Source organism: Anser anser (assembly GCF_964211835.1).
Source record: "Anser anser genome assembly, chromosome: 9".
Taxonomy (NCBI): domain Eukaryota; kingdom Metazoa; phylum Chordata; class Aves; order Anseriformes; family Anatidae; genus Anser; species Anser anser.
Window position 1 is genome coordinate 25361366 of NC_139729.1, and position 26470 is coordinate 25387835.

The 26470-nt window shown below is 36.9% G+C and overlaps 1 protein-coding gene across 5 annotated transcripts in view; it reads left to right on the top strand.

Annotated features, from left to right (window-relative positions):
• Nucleotides 1–24369, top strand: part of BCHE (butyrylcholinesterase) — a 54713-nt gene extending 30344 nt beyond the window's left edge. For 2 of the 5 annotated variants that reach the window (XM_083847807.1, XM_083847806.1), the window contains exons 3-5: nt 15345–15511; nt 17693–17820; nt 21886–24369. In XM_083847807.1, the coding sequence (XP_083703933.1) occupies nt 15345–15511; nt 17693–17817 (292 nt within the window). In that variant the 3' untranslated portion in view covers nt 17818–17820; nt 21886–24369. Of the gene's footprint in view, nt 1–1696; nt 15291–15344; nt 15512–17692; nt 17821–21885 lie in introns of those variants that run through there. The other 3 variants (XM_083847805.1, XM_083847804.1, XM_083847808.1) reach the window with 2 other exon arrangements.
• The last annotated feature ends 2101 nt before the right edge of the window (nt 24370–26470 follow it).

Genomic DNA, 26470 nt, shown 5'->3' on the forward strand with positions numbered 1-26470 from the left:
AGCCTCTCCAGCATACTGCTATTTGAAGTCTACTGGCAGCTGGACTCTTGCATCTTCCAGTCTTAGGGTGGATGCAGATGGCCCTTAAAATGCAGAGAAAGTCAGTGATTACCAAACTGCCAATAAATCACTGGGACTGGAAGTCAAAAGCTTCCAAGCATGGCAATTCCTTTTCCATTACTTGGACAATTCTGCTGCTTCATTATCAGTACATTTTTTAATGACTGAACTTTCATTATCAAGCATTCTGACCAAGTATCCCAGGCTTTCCTAGTGCTATTACCGTAATTTTGTAAAACACTTTTTCTTGGCATATATTTGAGTATTGAGAGAACAAGACTGTCATTGCTTCCTCAAAAATCTCAGAGAAGTGAGGGAGGAAAGAGGGTTATTGCTGGTGCTTTCTCAATAAATCAAGTATAATAAAATATTTGTATTATGAGAAAGAACAGATTCCAAAATTGAGCTCCTTGATTTAAATTTTGACTTAAGATTATTCCATTTACCCTGACCTAAGAACTCTTCATCTGATTCTTGTTTTAAGACCAGTGGCAGTCGAACATCGTTTACTAGTCTTAAAACATTTGATAGAACTCCAGCTATCACCAAACTGAATATTGGTGATAGCAAAGAAATGTGGCTGAATTTTATTCACCTGTAAACCAAAGTGTGATATTAACATTATATGGAAGGGGGTGAATCAGGCTCTGTATAGTTATGTTTGAATATAGGTAAAGTTCATTTTAAAAATATTGTTAGTTTTCAGTGACCTTCTGAATGTTTTCCAGCACACTTTAAGTGAAGTCCATGGTGATAGAAATAATTTTAAAATCTCTTTCTAAATACTTTTAAAATTCTTTTCTCTGCTGCATTTTTGATGTTGTTGAGAAAGCTTTTGAAAGTAAGCAAGTGACACTAACAGGTACTATCAATCATAAACAGCAGAATGCTCTGCTAACTCTAGAAAGAAGAAGTTTTATTTATCAGGAAAAAATATATGGCATCCCAAATCAGTGGTTGCTAGGTTATGCCTTTTGCATTACTTTATTCATTAGATTTGGTAACTGTATTTTTTAGATATGAGTGACGTAAACTGACAAGGAGATAGACAAATCAGATGAGATGAAAACTCAAATAAGAATGTAGTGGAACATACAGAGATAATATTTTTAAGGCTTTGTGAAAAATGTTTCAGATAAAAGGAAACTGGCAAAACTTGTCTCAGTGCCAGTTTTACAACTGCTGAAACAAATCTTTGCAGCTTTTTCTCTAAAGTGAAGCCTTTGAAATATTTCCTCCTATGTTTTAGGGGAATTTGTGAGGCTTTGATTGTCCCACTAAAGCTCTGAAGCACTTTGCCTGGTTATTATTGCCTTTCCCTGATGTTCCACTGGTAGACATATAATAAATTTCAGTGCTTTTGTTACCAACTTATCACAACATGTTTATAGATAGTAGTTTCAGAACAGTGAGAAGAAAAGCAACAGCCTCATAGAGAGTCCAGACGAGAGACTGAACTGGGGACCTATATCATCTATGTATGGAAAGGGAAGAATATACTGAAAAAAAAAAAAAAAGATAATATAAACCATCCAACCACTTAATTTTCTAATACCTCAATAACTAGGATGGTTTACTTACTACCAAGCCATTTTATAAGAAATTTACTGTGGGTTTTATCTCTTTTTGTGACTAGCCTACATTTACAGGGAAACAGGCTGAGACCTGGTGCTGATCCTCACAGGTTCCTCAGAGAGACCAATGCTGCAGCTCAGCAGGACCAAGAGGAGAGTTTCCCTGAGGCTTCTGCTTCTGACATCTCACAGTCATCTAGAATAAATCACTTGTCATCTTAATGAGTGATTTGACTGGATCAGGTTAATAAGAAGATTTCTGGGTGTGAGGTAAAAGCTGAAGGAGTATAAACAAGGCATGAGGAGGGTTTCTAAAAATATGAAAAAAGATACGGAAAGAAAGGTCTTACCTTCCCTGTGTTAGGGAAAAGCAAAGCTTTTATTTTGACCCAAAAGAGCACATGCATTCTCACACTCTTTCATGGAACCATTTCTGAGCTGTGAAAAAATATTGAGGAAATTGTATTCATGAACAAAAAAATGGTCAAACTTTAGGAAAGTTACTGTTTTTCTGTATCTGTTTCTCTACCTTCACTTTCATTTTTTGAGTTCTAAAAATGACTCATCACTTTTCCAGTGTCCATATATATTTCTTATATTCAGAAGCAGTAATGGAAACAAGCAACACAATACATTTGGAAATAGTGCATCATGGAAAAAATCAGTAACTAGAGACTCACTTTTGGCACTCATCTCAGTTCCTGGCTTGCAAGCTGACAAGCTGTCATTGAATTTCAAAACTGAAAACAGGAATATTTGATTCAATCATCTTTTGAAAATAGGCCTGGGATACAAATTGTTTAGATTGGTTTAGCATTATTGCAAATATTGCAAAATTACACAAAGATGTCTTGTTGCTTTCCATATGTGCAGCAAATGCAATTCCATCCATACAGATTTTGTTCTCTACAAAAGATGAGTCAAATCATTATTTTCAAACATGAGATGAGAACGTCTATTAAGGAAATGTCCGAATATTGTAGGAGTAATTGAATGAGACATAAAACTAAAACCTAAAACTGTAGTGCTAAGCTTTGCCTTGGATATAGCACTGGCGATTCATTATAGAAAAGGGTAAGCTCTAATGCAATTGTCAGGAATGGAGCAGTAGGTAAAGAATCTCTTCCTGATGACGGACAGCACAAAAAGCCTCATGATTAAATCAGTGGATTTCAATTAAAAAAAAAAATAAATCTGCTGCTATAAGATTTTTTGCTTTGTATTGAAAGCTGTATTAGCATAGTTCTTTTTTTAGGATGACTTCATTAGGACTTATCCACCTGAATACCTTCGTGTATCTGAGACTCCTAAAACGATTACTAACGTAGCTCTCTAACTCAAAGACAAATTGCAGGGGCAATAAATCAGTTTCAGCATGTGCTCAGTTACCAAAGTGGAAATCACAGCTTCAAAAGACAGCAGATACTTTTTAAATACTGACAAGGTTTGCAGGATCAAAACCACCAGTGCTATCCACAGTCCTGAGACTGAAGAAGGTGAACATCCTGTGTCTGGAGACATGGGCAGAGACACTCCAACAAGCACATACAGGCAGAAGAGAATAAATGATAATGGGGATCTCTTTGAGGTGGGCTTTCGTAGAGCTAGGCTGCCTTTGGCTGACCCTGAACAACAAGAGAGGGAAACATCTCAGATGTGGCTTTTTCCTACTCTCATGACAAAGAGATAGGTAGAAGAACCTGTACCAGACCTGCTTCTCTGTTGTGCCCCAAACCCTGCAGGAAGCCTACCCAGGAATATTTTTGGGGAAGAGAGAGGGATGAAGAGGTACGACTATGCTAAGGGTTAGAATAAAATTATGGCATGCTTTCTACCCTCAGTTTGGGGTTGGAAATAAAAAGCCTTGGTGGAAATTGTTTAGCATTTGTTGGAAAATATATAAGTGAAGAAGATGGGAAAACAAGAAAGGGAAATGCTAATGGATGCAAGAGGTTATGTGAACAAGGAAAGACACAAAGCAATACACTTCAGAGATTATTTAGGATTAGGGATTACTTTCCCTAAATCATAACCGTGTACACGTAATTGAATGATTGCAGAAGTCACTGTGAAGTTCTAATTAGCGTTCACCCATAGTTAACCCTCTTTTTAGAACACTTTTTCTGTGCTGCTTTTCTACAGCTTAGTCCTTGTTTCATCATCAAAAGACAGAAATTGAAGTTTGAAAGGTCTGCAAACCCCATTTTTCCAAGTGGCTCTGGAACATTAATCTGAAGTCCTACTGAGGAATTTCACATGAGGAATGGAAACCTTTCAGTACAAATTTTAATTTACTACCCAACACAAGAGATTGGCTTGTTTCAGGGAAGTGGCAAAGGGGAGAAAAGAGGAAATGAGGAGCAGCAGAGGTTACCTAACACCATATTTTCAAAGGTAGCTCGATATAACGTTTAATTTTTTTTCGATCAACTGCAAGAATAGTCAGTTGTGGGTAAATGTAGTTAGCAATTTAGTCACAGGATTTGTGATCTTCCCTCCCCAGAGTTCTAGAAGCTGCATAAGTAGAAATCAGACATTTCATGCTCTCAGTTAGTGATGTTACACAATTATATGCTAGTACAGATGTAAAATTAAATCTGCTGCCATCATCTTCCTTCCCAGACATCGCTGGCCTACATCTGTGTTCTCTACCTTTCTTTGAGGGAACATAAAACAAGTTCCTATTTTCACACAATACAAACTCCAAGGAGTGTTGCCTCAAATTTACACCAGAGATATTTTATTTTATTATTTTTTTTTTTTTCCCTATTGGAGCTGCTGTTCTGTGATTTTTATTTTAACTAATGAAGTGTTAAGTATCTGTCTCTCATGAATGGTGTTTGCTGTGGTTTTCTCAAGGAACAAGTGAATTTTCTATGTAATTGGAAATTCTTAGAGGTTTAAAAAGTTACTTTTTTTTCCTAGATATGAAGTAGTGTGCATACTATAATTCCACAAAAGCAACCTCGATTTTAAAGAGAAGAACTTTAATTATCAGATATCCTCCCCTCTTCCCATACTATTTCTTTCTGAGATCATGACTTTCATGATTCTCAGTCCAAAAGTTTCTATTTGGAGATCTCCCATTTGGTGCCAGGATGTAGTTTAAATCAGATTCAGAGGATGTTATAATGCTGGGACATAATATGAATGTGTTGAACGTAAAAAGATACATATCTCAATGTGTAGATGTCAAATCTACAGCAAATTTATAACACAGATAAGAAAATAATTTTATCATCTATTTTTCTATTTTATTCTTAAGTATCCTAATGGTGGCTTATGAATACTATTACTTCTTATTTACATTTTCCATCATGAAATATCAGTAGTTCAGTTTCAGGTGAAGCAAGAACACATATACATGCTACTGAAAATTGCCTGAAGGTTTTATATATAGGACTCTTCAATTTGACCCAGATTTCATGGCAGTTGAAGTTTGTGACTTATGCTTTTCCTACCATTTACAGAAATAAAATAGTGGTAGTAGTGGAAAATATCAAGAAAAATGTTACTGTGATCAAGTCCATCAGGACACAATGAAACTAGATGATTTTACTTGGTTCGGGGCTATGTGGAGTATCCATCTTGAAAAGAAATCATGATTAAGGCAATTACAGTTGAAAACAGATCTCAAATACTATATTGTAGAATAACATCCACTACACAGCCTGTATTGAAAATGTAGTCTTTAGAGATAAGAAAAGCATCAAGTCCGTTTATCTAACAATTTCCATGTGTTTGGGAATGAACTCTATTAACGGCAAGGAGAGTAAGAGATGGAAACAGCAATCATATACATATAAGTACAGCATTTACTCTTCCTTACAACCAAAGGGGCTGACAAATTTTACCAAAGCCACTGGGAATTTTAAACACAGTATTAGTAGTTCTATGGAAATAAAAACATTTTTCTCTCCTTTTATGCAATTTCTTTAGATTTGTCCCTGGGAGCAATTCTGGTTAAAATACTATGTAAGTTCAAGTTTTCCCAGGCCATGAGAAGGAGAAGTGAGGGTGTACAGGAGATATACCAGTTTTAGTGGACAACTAAAAGGGCAAGTGCCATGTCCATTTCTGTCTACTTATTCTTTTATTTACCTTCGGTGGAAATGACTTCCTTCTTCAAAGTCCCAGTAGGGTTCAGCACATTCTTCCATTTCCAAATAGCCCTCCTCTTCAACTTCTACAAGTAAGACTAAAAACTATTGTTTCATCTGAGTCCCTGCTGTAGCCAAGAGTATAAAAAAATAGCATATTTGAAAAGTGGTCCGTGAAAGCTGAAATTGATATTGTAGGAAAGGTCATAAAGGTCTTAGAAAATACTTTGCAGGAACATTAAAGAAAAAAAAAAAGTTTAAAATTTTCCTTTAGAATGAAAAAGGCTGAAATCGTAGTGGGACCTTTCATGTCTATTCAAAAATGACATAAACTTGAACTGTGAATATTCACTCTAGAACCTGGAGTCCTGGAGAAGGTAGGAAATCATCATAGTAAACCCTATCTAGAACGAGAGTAGCTTCTTTTGTAAAGAACTGCAGGTATTTCTCCTGGGACCTGATCCAGAGCTTTCTGAAAATAAATCTCTTCCATTTATGTGGATTTGGGTCAGCCCCTAATTTACTGATTCACCTCAAAAAGTGTTGAACTGGTCTTCAAACACCATCCAAAATAACAAATCAGATGCAAGGCATGTTAAACACAAGTAATAAAATACTTCTGAAAAAAATCTTTACTGCTTTATCTCAATATATAACCAAAGAAGTGTAAAGGTCTACACTTATATGATGTAGGTATGTTGTGTTAGGTACTTGTCACATACAACTTAATGGGACTGTTAGCTAGAGTGAGTGGTAAATATTTATTAAAAGTCAGAATAAACCATACTTTTTGTGTTTTAAAACTATTTCCACATTAATTCCAAGATTTCATCCATTTTCCTGAACTCAATTCAACTTCAAATATTTTTTTTCTTCCTGACATCATGCAACGACATTGAAGATTATTCTGTGGTCATTTCCAGGCTTTTCTTTCTTTCCTTTGGCCCAAAATAATGCTCTCAACATGGTCTCAGTCTCTTCCTTATACCCTCTTTAAAACTCTGCAGAACATGCATGCATTTGGGATATACCATCCAAGATACTGTGGGGTCTCTGAGCATCAGGGGTTTAGGACTGTAGTAGAGACTTGCTGAGAAGCCAGAAAACACAGGACTGACAGCTCTCACTCAGAAGGACTCAGGGGATATCAGGACAACAGTCTGCTCATTTAAATCAGTATAATTCAAGCTAAATTTAGAGAAGTATCTGTTCAGGTTTATCTTCACAGTTGCTCAGAAAAGGACATTTTACCTCACTTTCAAGTTTCTAGCACTGATAACTCTTAGGCAGAACATTGGAACTGCTCTTCCAGACCTTGTATAATGATCACATCTCATCACATGCTATAAAGATAGCAGAGTTTGGGGCAGGGGTTCCTGAAATAGCACCAAGCTTTGCTGGAACATTTTCACAATGCAGGAGACCTACGTGCAGGGGTGCTAGCGTGGGCCCAGGAGGTTGGAAATACTCTGCTGGTGTCTGAAGGGCTCATTAACTCTGGCTCGGCTGACCTGGCTTATTATTACTGCTGATACCAGAGCAGAGTCCAATCCTAGAGCCAGGGATTTGAGGGACTGAGCTCCTAAATGCATTGCCAGCGTGCCCAAAGAGCTAAGACAGAAGATCCCGGATCCAAAAGTCTCAAATACTATATCATCTATGACCAATATCTCAAGACCTTCCTTCCTTGTCCACCTTTATATATAGCAGGAATTCACAAATAAGCATGAAGACATGCACAAGCAAGAAGCATTTTAACTGGATGGGTGCTTCATGAGTCTGTTTTGAGCAGAACACAATAAGACCAAAAAAGAAGCAACAGCTTGTTGCTTCATTTCCTGAAACCGATATCATCTGTAATAATGCATACCAGGACAAATTATAGTTTAAGATTTAAACACACCACGGCTGTCACCAAGCTGGAATCTGGAAGGAATATCCTGAGCTTTATTTAGCCTGTGAAGATGTAAGAAAGCCTAGCTGCAAAGGTCTTCTCCAATTTCTGTCAGTTAAAAAGCATGCCAGCTGGATTCTACAGGTTTCTTCAAGGATCAGCAGAAGAAATAATGTTTATCTTCAATATTACTTGCAAAGCAGTTTCCTTTTGCTGTGACTCAGAGGCACTTTATAGTCACTAGATAATGAACTCATGTTTGTAATCTGTGAGTGAGAGCTGAGAACAACAAAAAATAATGAACTTTCCATAAACAACTGCTTGAGAAAAGCAATTTGAAGGATTCAACCCCGCAACCTCTCTCAAATTTGTAGTACTTAATCATCGGACTCCTTTCATTCAGTACCGTGGGAATCTGAGCAGGGCTCAACGATCACATAATCGGGACCAATGATTTTCATGCAACATTAAGGAACTATTAAATAATAAAGTTTTAATTACTACAGATTTTCAGAAGCTGGTTACTATTTTCTTGCAAGGATTAAATTGTAATAAACAAATCTATGTTTTAAAACACAATCAGGATTTATTTATTTTCCAAACTCCCCTATTCTTCATACTGCCAGAGGAGCACAGGCCTGACACCTTGAGATTGCTGAGGCTATGAGGCTGCAAAGAAGCTTAGTGTATAAAAAAGATAATCGTGAATGCTTTCCAATCACCCAGTATTCCACAGGCTGACAATAGCCGTGTCGGAGTTGTCACCTTTCAGTATGGTAGTTTTTAGAGCTTGGTTATTATAAATGGCACCACTCAGACCTTTCAGCTGATAGATTAGATAGCTGTTGTCTTTCCCATTAGTCTAAAAGGATAAAGACCTTAAGAGGATATTTAAAAATAAAATATTAAGCATGGCAGGACATTTGCAGAGGTTCCATCAGTTCAATAGATAGGATGGTTAGTGATTAGCTGATATTAAGGAATACCCTGGACAGCTGCCTCAATTAAATAAAAACTAGCAAGGTAAGTTGTTATGCAGTATTATGGATCAACAGTACCAACCGGCATCAAAACTAATGTATGTATTTGTGAGGTGATAACATGTCAGCTTTCCAACTCACTTATTTAGGAGTGGCACTTCCCCTTGGCTTGTTACTGCAAATGAGCCAATCTGTAAACTTTAGATAATGGACAGGAAAGTGCCTCTGTCATCTTGTCTTTGCTTTGCAGTTTCTAATAGCAGAAAGCCCCAAAGAGTACATTTTAATGTAAAATATTTTGGCATAATACTGAGATTTTGTCCAGGGAGTCCATCAAGTCCTCTTAGTGGATGGTAAATGATTAGCTGACTTGGGAAAATGTTCTGAATAACTGTCTGAATTAAAAAAATCTGAGAGTAAATTCATTATACTGAATCACACATATGTGGCCCCAATTGGTGGTGATATTTGCATCAGATGCAATCTACGTATTCACACAGTGAGAGCCTTTTGGATTTATATAGCCTTCAATTGCTGAATGGAAAGTTTATGCAACAGTTTGAGCTTCAGGGGATGTTTTTACAGTTAGAATTTTTTTACAGGTGTTACAGATGCTTTTTATCCTTTCCCATGCTAACTTCTCTAAGGATAGTCTCCAGAACAGGTTCATTTTCTTTGTTACAATAGCTAGGCCTGCTCCTCAGTTTAAAGATTTTGAGTTTTCAATGCTGTGGCCCTCTCTGGTGTCTAGTTAACAGCGAGCCATCTGAAACTAACAGCATGGTATGAAGACACCGGCGTTAAGCCAAATTGTTTGAAGGTTTGAGAAGATTCAACAAGTACTTAACAGTAAGCTGCTCTTCTTTTTAATAAGACTGGGCTGGAAAGTATCTGTTAAACTCCCAGCAGCAGGTCAGCAGGCCTTACACAGACTATTCCACCACCATCCCCCTGGGGACCGCACCACCACCCAGAGCTGCTGTTAACCTGGCAGGGGTTGTGTTGTGACAAGAAAATGAACACAGGTATAAATATCACGCATTATGGCCTTTGGAAATTATGTGAGATATCTGGAGACATTTGCCTGACTAATGCTGCAAACACTTCCTGCCCCTCGACCCTGAGCTCCACGAGGACGTGGGCAGCCCGGCACGCCTGGTGCACCTCTGCTGCTTGCCAGCTAATTAGGAGTGAAAAAGAGTGAAAGGAAGGAAAACAACAACATGTTCTCTTCCAGGATGGAGGGGGGGAAAAAAAAAAAAAAAAAAAAAGAGTCTTTATTTGTTTCAAATGCTAAGTACTGAAAGGTATTTGTTTGGGTGCTTTGTTTAGTGCCAAAATGATTAATGGAGGAGTTCTACACAGCATAGCCATTAATAAATCAGTTGTAAAACTAAGATATATTTTTAGGATACAAATCTCATGGTCTTTCTTCAAAATGTACGATATCCTCAATGAGATCACTCCTTGACTGAGGCATTGGCATGAGGGACTCAGGCTTTGTCCCCGTTACAGAAAGAGTAAAATGTTTGCCATAGCCCATCCCTTGGAAGAGCAATGAATTGGAGGCCAGAGCTTTGGTGGGGACCTATCTCATGGTGATCTTATCTGGCAGTCCTTCCCACCCTATAATTTAAAAAAAATCTACCTATAATTTCATTAAAGCAAATGGGTATGTTTACTCATGGTGCCATTACAGCTTAGTCTGTGATATCACTTGTTAGGTGGGAACCTTGTTTCAGTTAGAAACAGTTTGACTTTGCTTCCCACCCCTCACTCACGGATATCAGCAGCTGACACTATAGCCCAGTTGATGTTTTCTTATCCTTTTACTCATTTTGTACCTTAAATTTCTCTGCCCTGTGCTATCTTACTTCTCTTTACCTGGCAGAAAATGCATTAGAAGAAAACACAACCACAATTTAAAATGGTACAGAAAAATCTTTTAGTTATGTAATTCTACAAGTGCACGCTCAAAGTACATTATTAATTTCATTCACTACTATTAGGTTTAATATCTGTACTGGGCTGCTGCACAAGGGCATGTAGGAGTGGAAACCATGCTGCTGCCTCATCTGTGTTGCTGTACATGTGGCCGCTGAGAAGCTACCTCGGGTACCTCCACACGAGCTTTCAGCAGCTCCTTCTGTTGGCCCTAAAGATGTGCAGAGGCACCCCCCCTTCACAGAGTGGCCCCAGGGTGAAACAATGACAGTGTTTTTCTCCCATGGTGCTGAACTGACCGTTTCCATAATTCTTAAAGACTTTGTTATACCACTGTAGAAAATGCACGAGAGTCAGGGTTACTGCTGCTGTGGCATTCCTAGTTATCCGGGAGGCAGATCCCCCTCCCTGTTATCTTGTGCCCATGGTAACACAGTGTAAAACGGCATCCCATGAAAAACAGCTGATTGCCAGTACTGCCTGATAGCTGCAAGGAGCCATGAAAGCTAATAAAAATGATTCACATTCACTCCCTCCTCCTTTTAAACCAACTGTTAAAAGAAAAGGGGGCAAAATTGAGAGTGAGCATCAGCAGATACAACCCTGGTGAAGTCAATAAAGTTGCACCTAGCAGGAACAGGTCTCCATTTGATTTCAATTCTTACTGCACAGGGGAAGCAGAGGGTGCAGCGGCATTATCATAACCTTTCATTAATCTCAGCGGGCAGCTTATTCAGCTAACGAGACACATGCCAGCAGAATGTCAGTGTGGTGGTAACCTGCAGAAGGCACCGAGGAAGAAATTGCCTCACTGTGCACTGTCTTTGGCTGGGGTGGTTGCTGCTACTCTGACGAGAGCAGCAGAGAGGTAAGCTGTGCATGGAGAGGCCACCTTCCCACTGCTTTGCAGATCAGGGAGGAATGGGATATTCTCTACGGGGTGAACTGGAGGCAAGCGAGCTTGCTGCGCTCATCTCAGAGAGGGTCGGATGGAAGCCAGCAGCAACTGAAGAGACAATTAAGAGCAATAACATGCTGCTCAGGGGAAATTAGTATGTGCTTCCTCTCAGGGAGCAATATCTCTATGAACAGCTGCAGCCAGGCAGAAGCAGTATTTGTTTGTCTGTGGTCTTCCAGGCAGGCCTATCTGGAGGAAGGGGCTACCAGGGACTGCAGGCAGAGTTGTGTTTCAGCTTCTGAATCTCTTAGTGAGGTTGGGTTGATATAATTCATCTGTGTTAGATAGCTAAAAGGACGTTTTCATTGTTGTTGTTTAGTTGTTGTTTTCTCTAGAGAAACACACAAGGTGTTAACCTGATCCTTTTACAGAGCAGCCAAATAGGAATAGAGTGAAAGCCTGGGACAATCTAAGCTAGCATGTGGTGCAGTTAGTGTTTACAACACTCATTAAGAAGGTAAATTATGCCTAAACCATTTTCCAAGAGAGGTAGCACAGCGTTTTTTTTTTTTTTTTTTCTTTATGGACTATATCAAAGTATAATGTAACAGTACAAAGGAACAACTCTGTTAAATGGTGATATCACAGCAGAGTGAAAACGATTCAAAGTTCACTCCCCAAAATAAAAACTGTATTTTACAGAGACATTATATCGTGTGTGCTTACAAAATAATAATAGTAAAAAAAAATAGGTGTTGAATTAATTTTTTCTGTATGTGTTTGAAAAGCCATCCGTAAAAATGAATATTATGTTCTGCCTAATTTGTGAATATTAATAAATATTCAATGAAGTAGTATTGTTTTCCAGGCTATATTGATCATATGAATGAGAATGGTAATGAGGGTATGCTTATTATGATTAACAGAACTCTGTTCAGGTTATTGCATTCAATCTGCACAAAATTAATATTCTCTTTCTGAAGTTTTTGAAGAAGAACATAAAATATCCAGAAATGATCAGTGAACAAGCTGCTCTGAAACCCTCTTCACTCCTGGTATGTCAAATCTCGAATGTTTACTAGGAATGAGTCTTGAGAATTGAATGTTATTGACAGTTATGGCTGTACAATACCCAAAGAGGGAGAGTATGATCTTAGTAACAGTAAACAATAACAAGCAAATTCCACTGAGCAGAGGATTAAAATAAGGCTCACGAAATTCAGTGGGAGCATGTGTATGTGTGAAGGTAGTACGTGACAACAACTTTAGTGGAGATTGAGCCCCCAAAGTACTCTGCTTTTCAAGTTAATGAGAAAAGAAGTTTGGCTGCCTTAAACACATACCTTAATGAAATAACTGAGTGAACTGCTGGACCACTGTCAGAAAGTAAAGAAAGTCCAGCCTACAACTTCAGGGCACATGTAAAGAAGAAAGAATAGCAGAAATATTGAAACAAATTCTGTTTACATCAAAGTTTAAACACAAGGTTGTTCTTCTTCTCTTCTCTAGGAGCAATTCAAATAATTGTACTTAATTGTGTCAAGACTCACTCCTGCACACATTAAAAGATAATAAGCTAGTTTCTTCCTAAAATATTCAGTGAAGAAGCTTGCATTCTCTCTGAACAAAAGGAAGGTCTTCCCTAACTAGAGCTTACAGATAGGGACAGAAGTCTAAGAAATGATATTAGTGTTTGAAGAAGTAGATACACAAGATCCATCCTAAGATGTGTGGCCCAAGCCCTGCGCGATGCAATTTCAGAGGTAGGGTTGTGCAGTGTATTGGGTCCCTTTCTATTTGGTGAGGATATTCTCACTTTTTTTTTTTTTAATAAATAATAAAAAAAGAATATGATAAAACTTTGAGCTTGGTCCAGAGACCATTGAATTTTACTTTTTTTTTTTTTTTCCCGTGCACTGCAATTCTCATCACAAAGTTATTAGCAAGAAGGAATGAAAAGTAATTGTGATAGGACAACGAGGTTATAATCATAACTTGTTCTTATCAATTAAAAATTATACTCCTGTGATCTCTCTGCTTTGCTATATATGAGAACCTCTTTTTAACTCTGGAAATTTTCAGCTAAGAAGGAAATTACTGGACATTTCTTTGAACAGTAAGCATTCTGGAAATGCAGAAAGAATGTCATAATCAGCAGGCTTATGTATTTCGAAATGCTCTCATGCTTCTTTCAATAATTTTTAGTAAAATACATCTGTAGCCATTGTATAATCCCCCACACACCTGTAAATTACAATGTGGAATGTCATGATTTATTTCATAGCATAAAAGCTGTTAAATGAATTCTGACAGCACCATTAGCGTTCTGATCTTGAACTGAAGTGCAAGTCAGCTCTGTTTAAGTCATCGTTCTCGTGAGCCACAAATAAATGTGCAGTTAAAAAGGGTTCCATAAGTTAATCAGAACAAAATTAGTAAAGAAAAATCAGTAAAGAAGTGGGCCAATTGGGAAATGGCATGCTAAATCTCATACTCTAAGATGATGTTTCTGTAAGTGGCGGTTACCTGGTGCTAAGGAATCCAGAGCAAAGCAGAATGCTAAAACATGGGCCAAATATTTGACTCATTCTGCGACGTGTCCATATTATTTCAGTGGCTGAATCTTGTGCTCTGACTGCTCCCACCTATGCCCAGTACCTTGTTCCCATTCTTGGCAAGCAGCACTCAAGTGGGCTTCACACATATTGGACTCCTGTCTGACCGCTGCCTTCTGGGAACTCTTGGTGAAAAGCAAAATGGAAATAACCAAATAAACTCAGCTTCTACTGTTCCTTAATTTATCCTGCCAAAGATCACTGACTACTGTTGTTCTGCTCTAAAACCCATTCCTTATATCGTCTTCTAGCAAAGAAAATGAGTTCTGCTTGCACTGAAATAAGATGCTTAATTTGTCTTCTAACCTCTTCAGAGCTAACATAGATTTATTTTTTAAACAGTCCCAGATCACTTTTTCTAAAAATCATATTTTGTCTCATTTGTTCCCTAACGCAACATTCCTCATTTTGTTCTTCTACACACTTAAACCATTTTTTTTTCTCTAGTCATGCAGATAAATCCTATAGGTGCTACATGTTGTCCTTTTTGGAGGGAAAAACTGGATGTCTGTCCCTTTGAATGTTAATCAGTCTGTCCCTACAACCTTATGAATTCTATTGTATTATAAATATTTATCACAACTATTTTAATACTAACAGCTGTGATCCTTTAATGTGCGGAGTGTGTGTTATAAAGAGCCAAGTGCTCTGCCGCTCTTCCCAGTTTCCAGAAGATTTGAGGTTGTTCATGTTTGGCACTCCACTAACAGAGCTCAGTGCACTTCAGGGAGGAACTGTTCCTTCTTAATGAGAAATAATTATTTTCTCTTCCACTGTAGATACCTCTGATCCAAAATTTAGACACTTCTGCACCTTTACTTGTATTTTTCATCTGAGTCATTTAGTCCAATCTGTTTGTCTATCTGAAGTGATCAGCATCACTGAAACTAAAACATGAATCATTCATCCCCCCCAAACATGTTTATTTGTTCTTAACTCACCCTCAATAATGTACAGCTTCTGTGAGAATCTCCAAATTCAACATGCGTAGCTTGTATATGGTAGTTTATTAAATTTTTCCTTAGGTAAAGTGTTTAAAATATAAACCATAATGCTTATATATATGTATATATATATTTAATGAACTTAAACCAATTTTTGCTTCTTCTTTTTTTTTTTTCCTGTCACTTAGAAAAGTGTACTTCAGTAATTCCAAGCTAACATAGCTAAGCTGAAATAACTGTTAAGTTAAAAGCCAACCAACCAACCAATCAACCTACAAACCCTCATGGTGTGATAATTTCTCATTTAAAATGAAATGTTTCTCTTTCTCACTCAGAAATCCAAATGGGACCCTGGTTAATGGAACAAGATGGCCAGTCTTCACCAGTACTGAACAAAAATATTTAACATTAAATACTGATGCTTCAGAGGTGCTGACAAAGTTACGTTCTCAGCAGTGTCGATTCTGGAATATTTTTTTTCCCAAAGTTCTGGAAATGACAGGTAAAAATGGTTTTGTAGATACTTTTATTTGAACTGCTTTATACAAGGCTCATCTACTTGGTATTAATGTGGTAGTTCAGTTTAAATCTTTACATTTCTATTTGTAGCTCTATTTCCATGAGATTTTCAGATGTTGGACAAAACTTCCAATGACATAGATTTTCTTGAGAAGCCTGAAGCCACAGTTTTTGTAAAGCCCACCAAACAGACTAAGCATTTGTACTTCTGGACTTCAACAGGAATTGCTTTTATAAAGTGATTTTGCAGCTCTGGAAATGCAATCTGTAGTTCGGAGTAAAAAAGTCTCACTTCAAAAATACGATACACTTTTTAAAGGTTAATTAGTAATTTACAAGCTTTCTGTAAGATTCAATTTGAATGTTAGTCTTAAAAAAAATGTAAACTTTCACGGTGCACAGATGATTCTTTCTGAAATAATTTGTTCCTTCCTAATTTGAGCCTATAACTGTGTTATGGCTCAAATTTTATCCCCTCTCAATTCAAGAGATGCTTCTAAATTAAATCAAGAGAAGAAAAATCAGGAGGTGAAATGAATAATTTATAAAGCGTATTCTGTGATTTTAAAATCACGGTATTCCAAATTATGGATGGATTTTAGGGAGGTTTCTCCATTTCTGACAATCCCTTTATGCTGAACCAGGAGAAGTGAACAATTTTACACATTTCTTTAATCTGGCTGTGAACCCCTACTGAGTAATGTGTGCCTTAAAAATGGACTGTGCATAACCAAATGCTCCACACCAGAGCAGAAAAGAGCACATCACCAGACAGTTCAACACATCTTTGTCAGGACAGCAGAATTGTTTTGCATGATCCTGTGGTGTGAGAGATGATGAAGCAACACTGGATCTGCTGGGAGACATAAATACATCACTTTATCTACCATATTCAGTAATTTTACAACATAAATCTACATGGTTAATTAACCATGTGTATTCTTAGCAAAAAGGAAAGAATCATTGTGCTTGGATTCTAATCTAGAAATAAGACAAGAGTATGGTTAAGTACTGCTGTTTTGTCATGTAACTACATCTATCAGTCCTTGAAATATTGTAGCAGAAATACCGTGGTTTTATATTTTATATGTTTCTTACACAATCTCATATAATTCTGACAAAGAAACATTTAAGTTTCTACTTGCAATCATGATGTAGTACTTTGTATTGTAATAATTTTCTTCATGGAAATAGTATTTTGCATTTCGTTTTATGCTCAAAAGAACTGATAGGACAGTGAGTGCCATAAATACAAGTATTTTTTTATCTTCTGAGGGACTATCTCTTCTATCATTTCTTCTATAGAAATATTCTTAGATGAGCTGGGTTACTTTAACATGATATAAGATGACAGAAAACAAGATGCAAGGAAATTTTATGTTATCATTATTGAAAGCTGTAGTTCAAGCTGAGTTCAGATAGACAAAATAGGACTACATCACTTAGGACTTGAAGAAAGCAATCAAGCTGACTTATTTTGCAGATATTGAAAGGGAATTTCTAATTGATCCAAGTGGTCAGGGTTTGACATGGATGCACTTTCTGGTGAACCACTCACTTAGTCAGTGAGCAACTCATTGCACAAGCCGTGCTGTGCCTTCGATATCTTCTCTATATGTCATGGCCAGGTGCAAATGTATTCCAGCATCTGAGCGAGCCTGCTCCCATGGCAGACTTGGTAAGACTGAAGCATTTAAATATACAAGAGAGGAAAATATTTAGTCCCAGCCATCTTTATGGTTAGATCTTTTCCTCAAGCAACAAAACCTGATAGATACCATCCCTCCTTCCCACCCCCACCCCCCAAAAAAAAAAAAAAAAGTCATGGGGTTGTGAGCTGAGAAAATTAATAAAAAATAAAAATAAAAAACTCACGCACTAACAGTAACAGCCACATATAATACCAGCCTTTATATTTCTAGAGTATTTTGTATGATTTTGGAAGATTTCTCAATGTCTTCCCCTTCAATTTCAATGTGAAAGAGTATAACTGAAGACACAAGTCCAAACCTGTGGTTTCAGGTTAAGCTTGTTAAGAATCACAACCCAGACAAACCATACCTAGCCTTACGTGGGCTCTGAGTTCCAACTTGACACAATTGCTACACAAATTTCCACCCTATTGAAAAGGGCTAACCGCACTTAGAATACCCTCCATTCACAGTCAGCCAAAGACAAGCCGGGAGCATCCAGCATTTAATGTTTCATTCGAGGGCACGAGCACCGGGACAACCACCACACCAGTTTCTGATGACTGCTTCTAAAAGAAACACACTGGAGGGACAGTAAACAGTAAGTGACTCTTAAGTAGCTTTTAGAGCAATCATATGTTAATTATAAAAGCATCTACGTAAGACTCTACCTCCTTAACACAATCTTTAATGCATCCAGAGCCCTACCTATTTATATACCTGTTTCATCTAAATTATAGAAAGCTGCAGGCAGCCAAGCCTTTCATTTGTGTTCCATTGCTATTTTAGTGTCTAATATATATAGTACATAAATTTCCATCTTATTTGGCACTACTGCATTATATATCTTCTAGAAAAAAATCAAACTTCAAAGTAGCTAACATAAATACATTGTATTAAAAAATACATAAACTGAAAAGATTTTAAATATGGAGACAGAAAAGTTCAACCTCTTGACTAGTAATAATCCAAATCATTGTATTTGCTATGATCCTCTCAACAGCATCTAGATTCTATAGACCTAAACACTCAGGGTATTCAGACTATTAAAAATGTGATGAATTAGAAAAGCCACCATCACAATTAGTTTTCTATTTCCATGGAGCTATGTGCAGCACTCTTTATGCATGAAAAGTGAATTAGTCAAAAGTAACCTCACCAATTGTAGTGCAGCTACTGACAAAGTAAAATCTTACTCAGTGTGCCTATGGCAGCCATCTATGGACCTCTATAATCTTAATTCTTTCTAGCTTCAGCATCTTGCATCCTGAGTCATAAGAGGGAGAAGAGCCCTTACAATATTTTGCCTCCCAGGTAGAGCTGTTGCCTTTTAGAAGATGATGATGATAATGTTGAAGTCCTTCAAAATACAAATATAATGTTTTGATTTAAAAAACAAAACAAAACAAAACAAACAAAAAAACCATTTATATTCAGAGTGTATGGTTAAAGAACATTTAATACAGAGATACTGAAGTAGAGGTACTATTTGTTTTCTCCTTTCTGAAATCTTGTGTGGAAGCTATCACCATGAGCGACTACAGTATAAACTTGTAGTGTTTATCACACTAATGAATCAAGAAGTTTGCAGGTATCAGCATCTATGAGCTGTTGAGGAGGACAGAAAAAAATAATTCCTATTTGTCATCCCTTATTAATTATACTGTATCATGGCCTTTGTCCCAAGCTTAATGTTAATACTACAAAAATAAATTCAAGATTAGCACTTTATTGGCGTATCTAGCAGAGCAACAAATGATGGTATGGATATAAATTTAACTCTACTATAATGCCATTGAAATGAGGGCTGTATGCCTACGTGGAAAGAAAAGAAATGCCAGCTGTCTGTGCTGACACTGCTGAAGAATAAAAACAACCCTCTTTTTTATTTTTATTTTTATTTTATTTTATTTTATTTTATTTTATTTTATTTTATTTTATTTTATTTTATTTTATTTTATTTATTTTTTATTGTGATTATTTTTTTTCTGTTGTTCTGCTAATCTGAGACCTTTCTAAGCATTAAGGTATGATTCACTGCCTCCTGAAATCTCTCCTTTTCTCCTTGTAAACTTCACTACATTCTGTGTTAGGCTAATTGGTATTAGTATAAAGTTTGGGACCATCTTAAAGACTGCATGTAACTTCACTGTAGTATTAGCTGACTACCAGAGTATTGCAGCACTCGCTACTCTGAACTGTAATTATCAGTCGAGATGAATTCCCTAATTCTTATCCTTTTTTATTTTATTTTATTTTATTTTATTTTGTTTTGTTTTGTTTTGTTTTGTTTTGTTTTTTATTTTGCCTTCTAGCTGTCAGCTCATCTAAGTCATAGGTGGTTGCTTCAAAGAGATTGATGATGTTAGTGATAATGGGATGCATTGACTTGTGACTTCAATTTGGATCTTATCACTGAAAAAAGCAAGCAAATAGGAATCCAAGTTCTTATTTCAGTGTTTTCCTTTCTCCTTTTTGTCTTTTAGATTCATAATGGTGGCTAGTCTGAATTTCTCATTGTCTGCTTTCTTTAGCTCCCTCGCTTCTTCACCAAGAGGCACTGAAATGTCTCATAATTTACACTCTAGACCAGTGACTTTTAATTGAAGATGTGTGTATGATAGAGCTATTCCAGTTTCTAACGTCTTTGGGCAGAAACACTTTCTGCACATTAAGACTTCAAACACATCTAAACCTGAATAATTAAAGAAGGAACAGTTTTTTGAATTCATAAGTGGAAGCTTTGCCTGTATAAATAAAACTGGGAATCCATAATCCAGAATAAGACAAGAAATAAGGTTTAGGTATTTTTCTCCAAGTAATACCAGTAATGCTTCATACATCAAACTACCAATCCATCTGATATATATAATGAAAATTTGGCTCTAAGACCCTGGATAATTCTTTAAATTGAGAAATGTGCAAAGATGAGTTCCTAGGGTCAGGAAAGTAAAATGACGTGGACATCTTCTCCCTATAGTTCTGTGAATCACATCTGCATCTCTTAGTAATCAAAACATGCTTTTATTGTTACCGACATTTACAAATGCTCTTTGAGTTAATCACAACTATGGCCAGCAGAAAAAAAATTAAAAATGATCTGAAGTTTTCTTTGAACTCTGATATAGCCAAGCTTATTTACGTCTTTGAACTGAGAGGAATTTGGTTAACTTTTTAATATTTCTTCCTATGTTTGTTCTTCACAATTTCACTTCTGGCTACAAAATATGTACAGAACCTCCCCAAGAAAAAGTATCTTGGTTTTATTTCTGGTCTCACTGGAACAAAGTAATGTAAATCTCATTTCAAAGTCTCATTAAATTGCCATCTGGATTTCCAGACCAAAAAGGTTTGGAAATGTTGAGCTGAACTGCAGATAAGCAACCAAATTACTGGATGCTTCTCCAAACTAAATCTCTGAATCTGTTAACTCTATTTCCAGAATATTTCCTCTACTGATGTATAAAACACAAAAGTATTCCATTTTCACATAACCAGCTAAACTTGCAGTGCTGGCAGATCATAAAAAAGGGGGGAAAGGGTGTTTTTATGGTGGAAAAGGGCCTATGCTCTATTGCAGCAGAAGAACATAAAGTCAAAAGAGCATAAAGAAACCACGGAACTGTTATCTCATGAACACAATTACCACATTTTTTTGGAAGCAAGCTATGTCAATATGGGATACTGAGATAATTAGGTGCAAAATGAATAAAGGCAATCATAGATCATAAATGGTTTCTAAACTTTAAGAAAAAGTCTGCAACTGACCCAAAATAATAACTCACAGCATGTAATGGACCCTGTATGTTTTATCTTTCCTTTAGTAGTTGTATGTGTTGCTCCTGCAAGGTCACTTCATTCCTCTCTAGGGTTAATTACCTTCTGGGACTGGAGGAAGTGATCCTTGTCCATAAGATACTCTGGAAACCTTGTAAAATGATATATTTTTATTATTCTTCTCATCCTCACCCTCAGCTCTGAAGCCTGTAACAAATTTGGCAATAAATATTGCCTTGGGACACAGGATTAGTCAGCAAATGCTTTATATGGGCTAGAATGAAAAAGAAAAAAGAAAATTTCACATTGACATTATGCATATCTTAGAGTGTCCTTCTCCAAACTTGTCTTTTACTCATTGAACATGCAGATTTATTTCAAAGTATGGTGAAATCCTGGCCATCCATTGTAATCCATTGAAACTAATGGCAATACTGTTATTGCCTTCAACAAAGCTGTGGTTTCAATGTATCTTTGCAAGTACCTATCTCAGTTTGCATATCATATACTTTTGGGAGTATGTAGGCTTCACTGTGGAGTATATTGAACCAAAGTAATACTTTGAGAATTAAAAAAAAAAAAAAAAAAAAAAAGTGGCTTTAAAATGCCAAGTTTGATGGACAGAATATTATCCAGAAGCAACAACCCCGTACATAAACATCTTTATTACCAGAAGTGTGCCTGAATGATATCTTTGCAGTCCTTCCTTCCTGATCTAAAGATACAGTGTTAGTCACTGAATTTCTGTCATTCCAGGCTTGAGAAAAAAGACAAAAGACCATCCTATAATATATTTAGAGCAAGTGACATTGATAATCAAAATTATTTTTCAATTAACATATAAAGAGATTCAAATTTAGATTAATGTAACCCATTTCATGTTTTACAGGAAATATTGATGAAGCAGAACGAGAGTGGAAAGCAGGATTCCATCGCTGGAACAATTACATGTCAGACTGGAAAAATCAATTTAATGATTACACCAGCAAGAAGGAGAGATGTGCAGGCTCTAATTAATATGTTTACCCTTTCCAGTATTTCCGTATTACTGTTCATCAAGGCAAGTATACAGGTAGCTTTCTAACACATCTAGCATTAAATATGTTATGCAGACTGAAAAAAAACGTTATGGATATAATTTTGATTCCCCAGATCTTTCATTTATATTTTACCTCATATCTCAATAAACAATATAAGGCATCCGTACCCTTTGAAGCTTCAGTGTGTTAAATAGGACTATAGAGATTAAAGTCTGAAGATTAATGATGTACATATAAACACTAGCTGCTTAAATTCACACTTCAAAGATACAATGTAATCTGTTATAGAAAAATGGATTTTTTTTTAGTAGAAATAGCAGTGGTTTATAGCATTGCCATGCAAAACACAATCATTTTTGATCTTTAACTGCAATGCCACAGCACTTAAACCTTGCTTCAGACATAATTTAATTGACATAAATATAAAGAGATAACAACGTTGCTGGACACACCAAATGATATTTGCTTGTTAGACCAAAAAGTTTTAAGATGCTCATTAAAGCCTGAATCATTGCTTCTTTATGGCAAAATCTGTAGGACTAAGCCATAGTAAGAGGGTATTCAAACTATCTATTGAAGACTTGAAGACTTAAATCATCTGCATTCTGTGCAAGTGCAAAGGTGAAATAAGACAGAAAAACTGAGACCTGTGCTTCTGCTATCTTTTTTTTTTTTTTTTCTCTTTTTTTTCCATGGAGAAAAAAAATACAGATTTACAAAGTAATACATTCACAGCTTTCCCTGCTCAGGCACCCAATTGTCTTCACCCTGTACAAGTCTCTGCAATGGAGGTAAGCCCCAATTATGAACATTTTTGTCCACTGAGTCGTCTCGCAGTCAAGGTACAGGCCCATATTTACTGGAACGTGAAGGATAAGTTTTTATATATCTAGAAGAACATCAGTCTGTTCTTCCTCAATCTAGCAAGCTCATCAGAAGTCAGCCATGAAAGCCCTGCTAAGGAAGGCTGGGAGGAACCTCACTGTAGAGGGACATTGTGATGTGGTGGGAAGGACGCGGCTCTTTGACATGGTCAAATTGGCTCCAGTTGTCACAAACGTAGATGTCTCTTCAATGGCTTTCTACCCACTCAAGCTGACTCTATCAGACTGTCCTAAAAAAAACCTTGGATAACTTTTCCTCCTATTTCTCTGCTTCTGGATGGGGTTGCAAGCTGTATGCTTCAATGATACTTTAAATAGCTGCTTTTTACTGGCCCATCTGGGAAGAATAAATGTCAAAAATTTGATAAACATAAGGAGTATGTAAAAGCAACAACCCATCTCATAAATAAATTATTCTGAAGCTTTCTGTAAAAGTAATAGCCTTTCAGTGGATCTATTTTCTGTTCTAGTGATTATGAGCTCTTGCAAAATTCCGTCTTGAATTTAATATACTGAAGAGATCTAGATAAGAAACAGAGGGTGGTCTCTTTTGGCAGTTAGTTTGACCACATGGGATCCCTACACACACACACATGAAGACTTATTTTTGCAGAAAAGCTAAACTCTGAAACTGATGATGGCTTATCATCTTTTCAGTTGCTTCTAAGAGAACACAATTATTTCCTGACTTTTAATGGAAAAACATCTTTACCACAATATTTCCAAAGACTACAATTCATCCTACGCAGTAAAAAAACTGGTCATTTTTGAGCAGGCTAATTAAAACTTGAATGTATCTAGGATTAAAAAGCCCTCTTCATACACCACTTCATGTTTATACCACAAGTAATTAGCTCAGTACATACATTAGCATAGTTACTGCTATTAATAATAGCATGGAGAGCTGTGCCATTCTGTGGTGTATTGGCTATTAACTGAATATTACATACTGCTGATAAGCTTTTGAAAAAGTGACAGAAGGGTAAACTTTCTGTCCAACATTGAGCTCATTCTGGATCTCCCAATTTTACTCACCTGGTGTACTTCATAGGTATGCTGGGTACTCATCTGCCACAGTGAGCCTCAACACCTGCGATAGCACATATGCATATTTAAAAGCAACATTTTTCTTTTCTGATATCCTCTTTTTAGTTGTATTTCGCTATCTATCTGTCTAATCAGCCTAATCAGTGAGAAAAAAAAAATCTGAGCTAATTAAAATGTACAAATAACCTTTGGGAAGGGCAGAAAGCAAAGAAGTCTGTAAAATATTTTGCTGTGAAGGTGTCTTTATATGTGGTGTCAGCTAGGATGTATAAGGTCTATTTGAAGACTAATACTCTTTCCGCAGTATTTATAACATGTCTGTACCGTGTTCTTAAATAGGAATAAGGATGGAGGGAGGAAGAAAGAAAAGCAGAGTAAAATAAAACTTAAAACTACTTTGAAGTGTTGTTTTACTGATTTTCTTGGTAAGAATAAATTGCTAACTTTGTATTTTTCATATGCTGGAAAATAATATCTCAATTTGTCGTTCATATGAAATCAATATATTATCTAGTCATATAGTCACAACCCACACTTACACAAATAAAGTAAAGCCTTAAATACTTGGATGTAAGTGGCTAAGGTAATAAAGAGCACAAAAAAAAACAGTCCCCATTGTGGAGAGCTTAAAACTAAAGGTCAAACAAACTTGTGTTGGAAATTGTTTGAGGATACTATGTCATAGCTTAAAACAATTACATACTAGACAAATATTTCATCCAGACCTCGCTGAAGATGTAACATTGCTAATTAATGTTTTCACTTGGCTCAAAAGAGACAAGAGACTAAGGCTTCTCTGTGAAACCAGAGAAAATGTGTTGATCCTTTCTTCCCATCCCTGATATCTGAAGCAAGAATTCTGAATTTAGTCCCAGAGTTGGTGAAAGATTATAAGAAAATGAACTGCAGTGCCAACAAAAATGTTGGCATTAAATCAGTTGTCATTAGGTTTATAAACCAACAGCATGCTGATTAAATTACAAACATTTCACACCTATTTTGGAGATAGTTATAAGAGGGCTGAAGTCAGAAATTTCCCAGCAAAATTCTGTTTAATTAAAACTACTGACTTTTGCATTTCAAATGTTTTGTCTAAAGGATTTTGGGTTAGATAAGCTTTTAGTAAAGTTAAGTGTTATTTAAATGAAATTCCATCTGTGCCCCTCCTGGAATATCAAAACCAAAGGAGTTGGGGTGCTCAGGGTGTCTGACCTGGGGGCTCTGCCGAGCTGGGCCAGCCAAGGTTGAAGCTTCCTAGCTTGGAACAGTGGCCCTCAGTCACCCAACATTGTCTTTAGCAGTAGCAAGCCTCCTGCAAGGTTTCCAGCCTTCCTGACAAACACATTTTACACTTTTAACTTGGACTTTTGGGACGGACTTTCAAGTCTTGCTGTCCTAAGCCCTGGCTGTCACTCGAGGTTTATCATACTGATAAAGCCAAATTCCCTCTAAGTGGAAGCCTGGCTTTTTGGCCCTCTTTGGTCACTGGACGATCAGCTATTTATAGAGTAAAGATTACTGCTCTATAAATATATGGATATATGCACAGAATTTAGCTCTGTGTGAACAGACAACTCAGATGTGTCTGCAAGGAACAGAGGCAAATCTCTAACAGCTCATAGTTGCAAATGTGTCTTTGCAACATAAGTCCATCTTTTATTTTAAGTAGAGTGCTGGAGAAAAAATTATCTCGGGTTCTGACAGAACTGACAGAAAAATGTATATTTATTTCATGATGTACAAGCTTAATATGACCTCCAGCCTCTCTAATGTTCCTATCAGAATGGATCATCAGGAAGCGATCTGGCCCATGATATCTGTATACAGATATCACATAGATAATCTGAACATAATATTAACAGTGGGGATATATACATATTTGTCTCTGTCAGCATCGTAATGCTTTCTTTTTCCCAGGCATGACTACGTATCATGCATTTCTACTGGCTCAGCACCAGTTCTGCAGCATCAGCGGCAGCTATTTAGAGGGGCACAACAAACGTCACCGTGCTTCAGTTACACCTGCAGCGTGTCCAGCTAGTAAAGAGCAGCCACTGCCAAATGCCAGCCTGTCCACTCAGGGTTCCTGCCCTTTCTTCCCCTGCAGTGGAAAAAACACAAACATTTTTGCCCCAGAATGATCAATACCTGAATGGCTTCATGATGGCCACAGTGGTCCTAAGCATCCCAGTGTCTCTGTTCTGATAACTTCAGCCAAAAAAAAAAAAAAGTCTTCCACTGAATTGCAAAATGGGTTTAGGAATTTGACAACGATTCAGAATATGGGGTGAGGAACGAGACCACAGCTTTGGCTCAGGCTTGGGGGCTGCTATGGAAAGTGCTTGTGCCAGCTGACTACTTTCTCACCATCTTTTCTCTTCCAATCAGTGGAACGATGGGCATTTGCCAAAAACTCAGACTGCTCTTGGCTAGCCAGCAAGTCTAAACCAAGCACCTGTGTAACAGATATGTGCAGCTGTATATGTTTACCGCAGCTGATCCA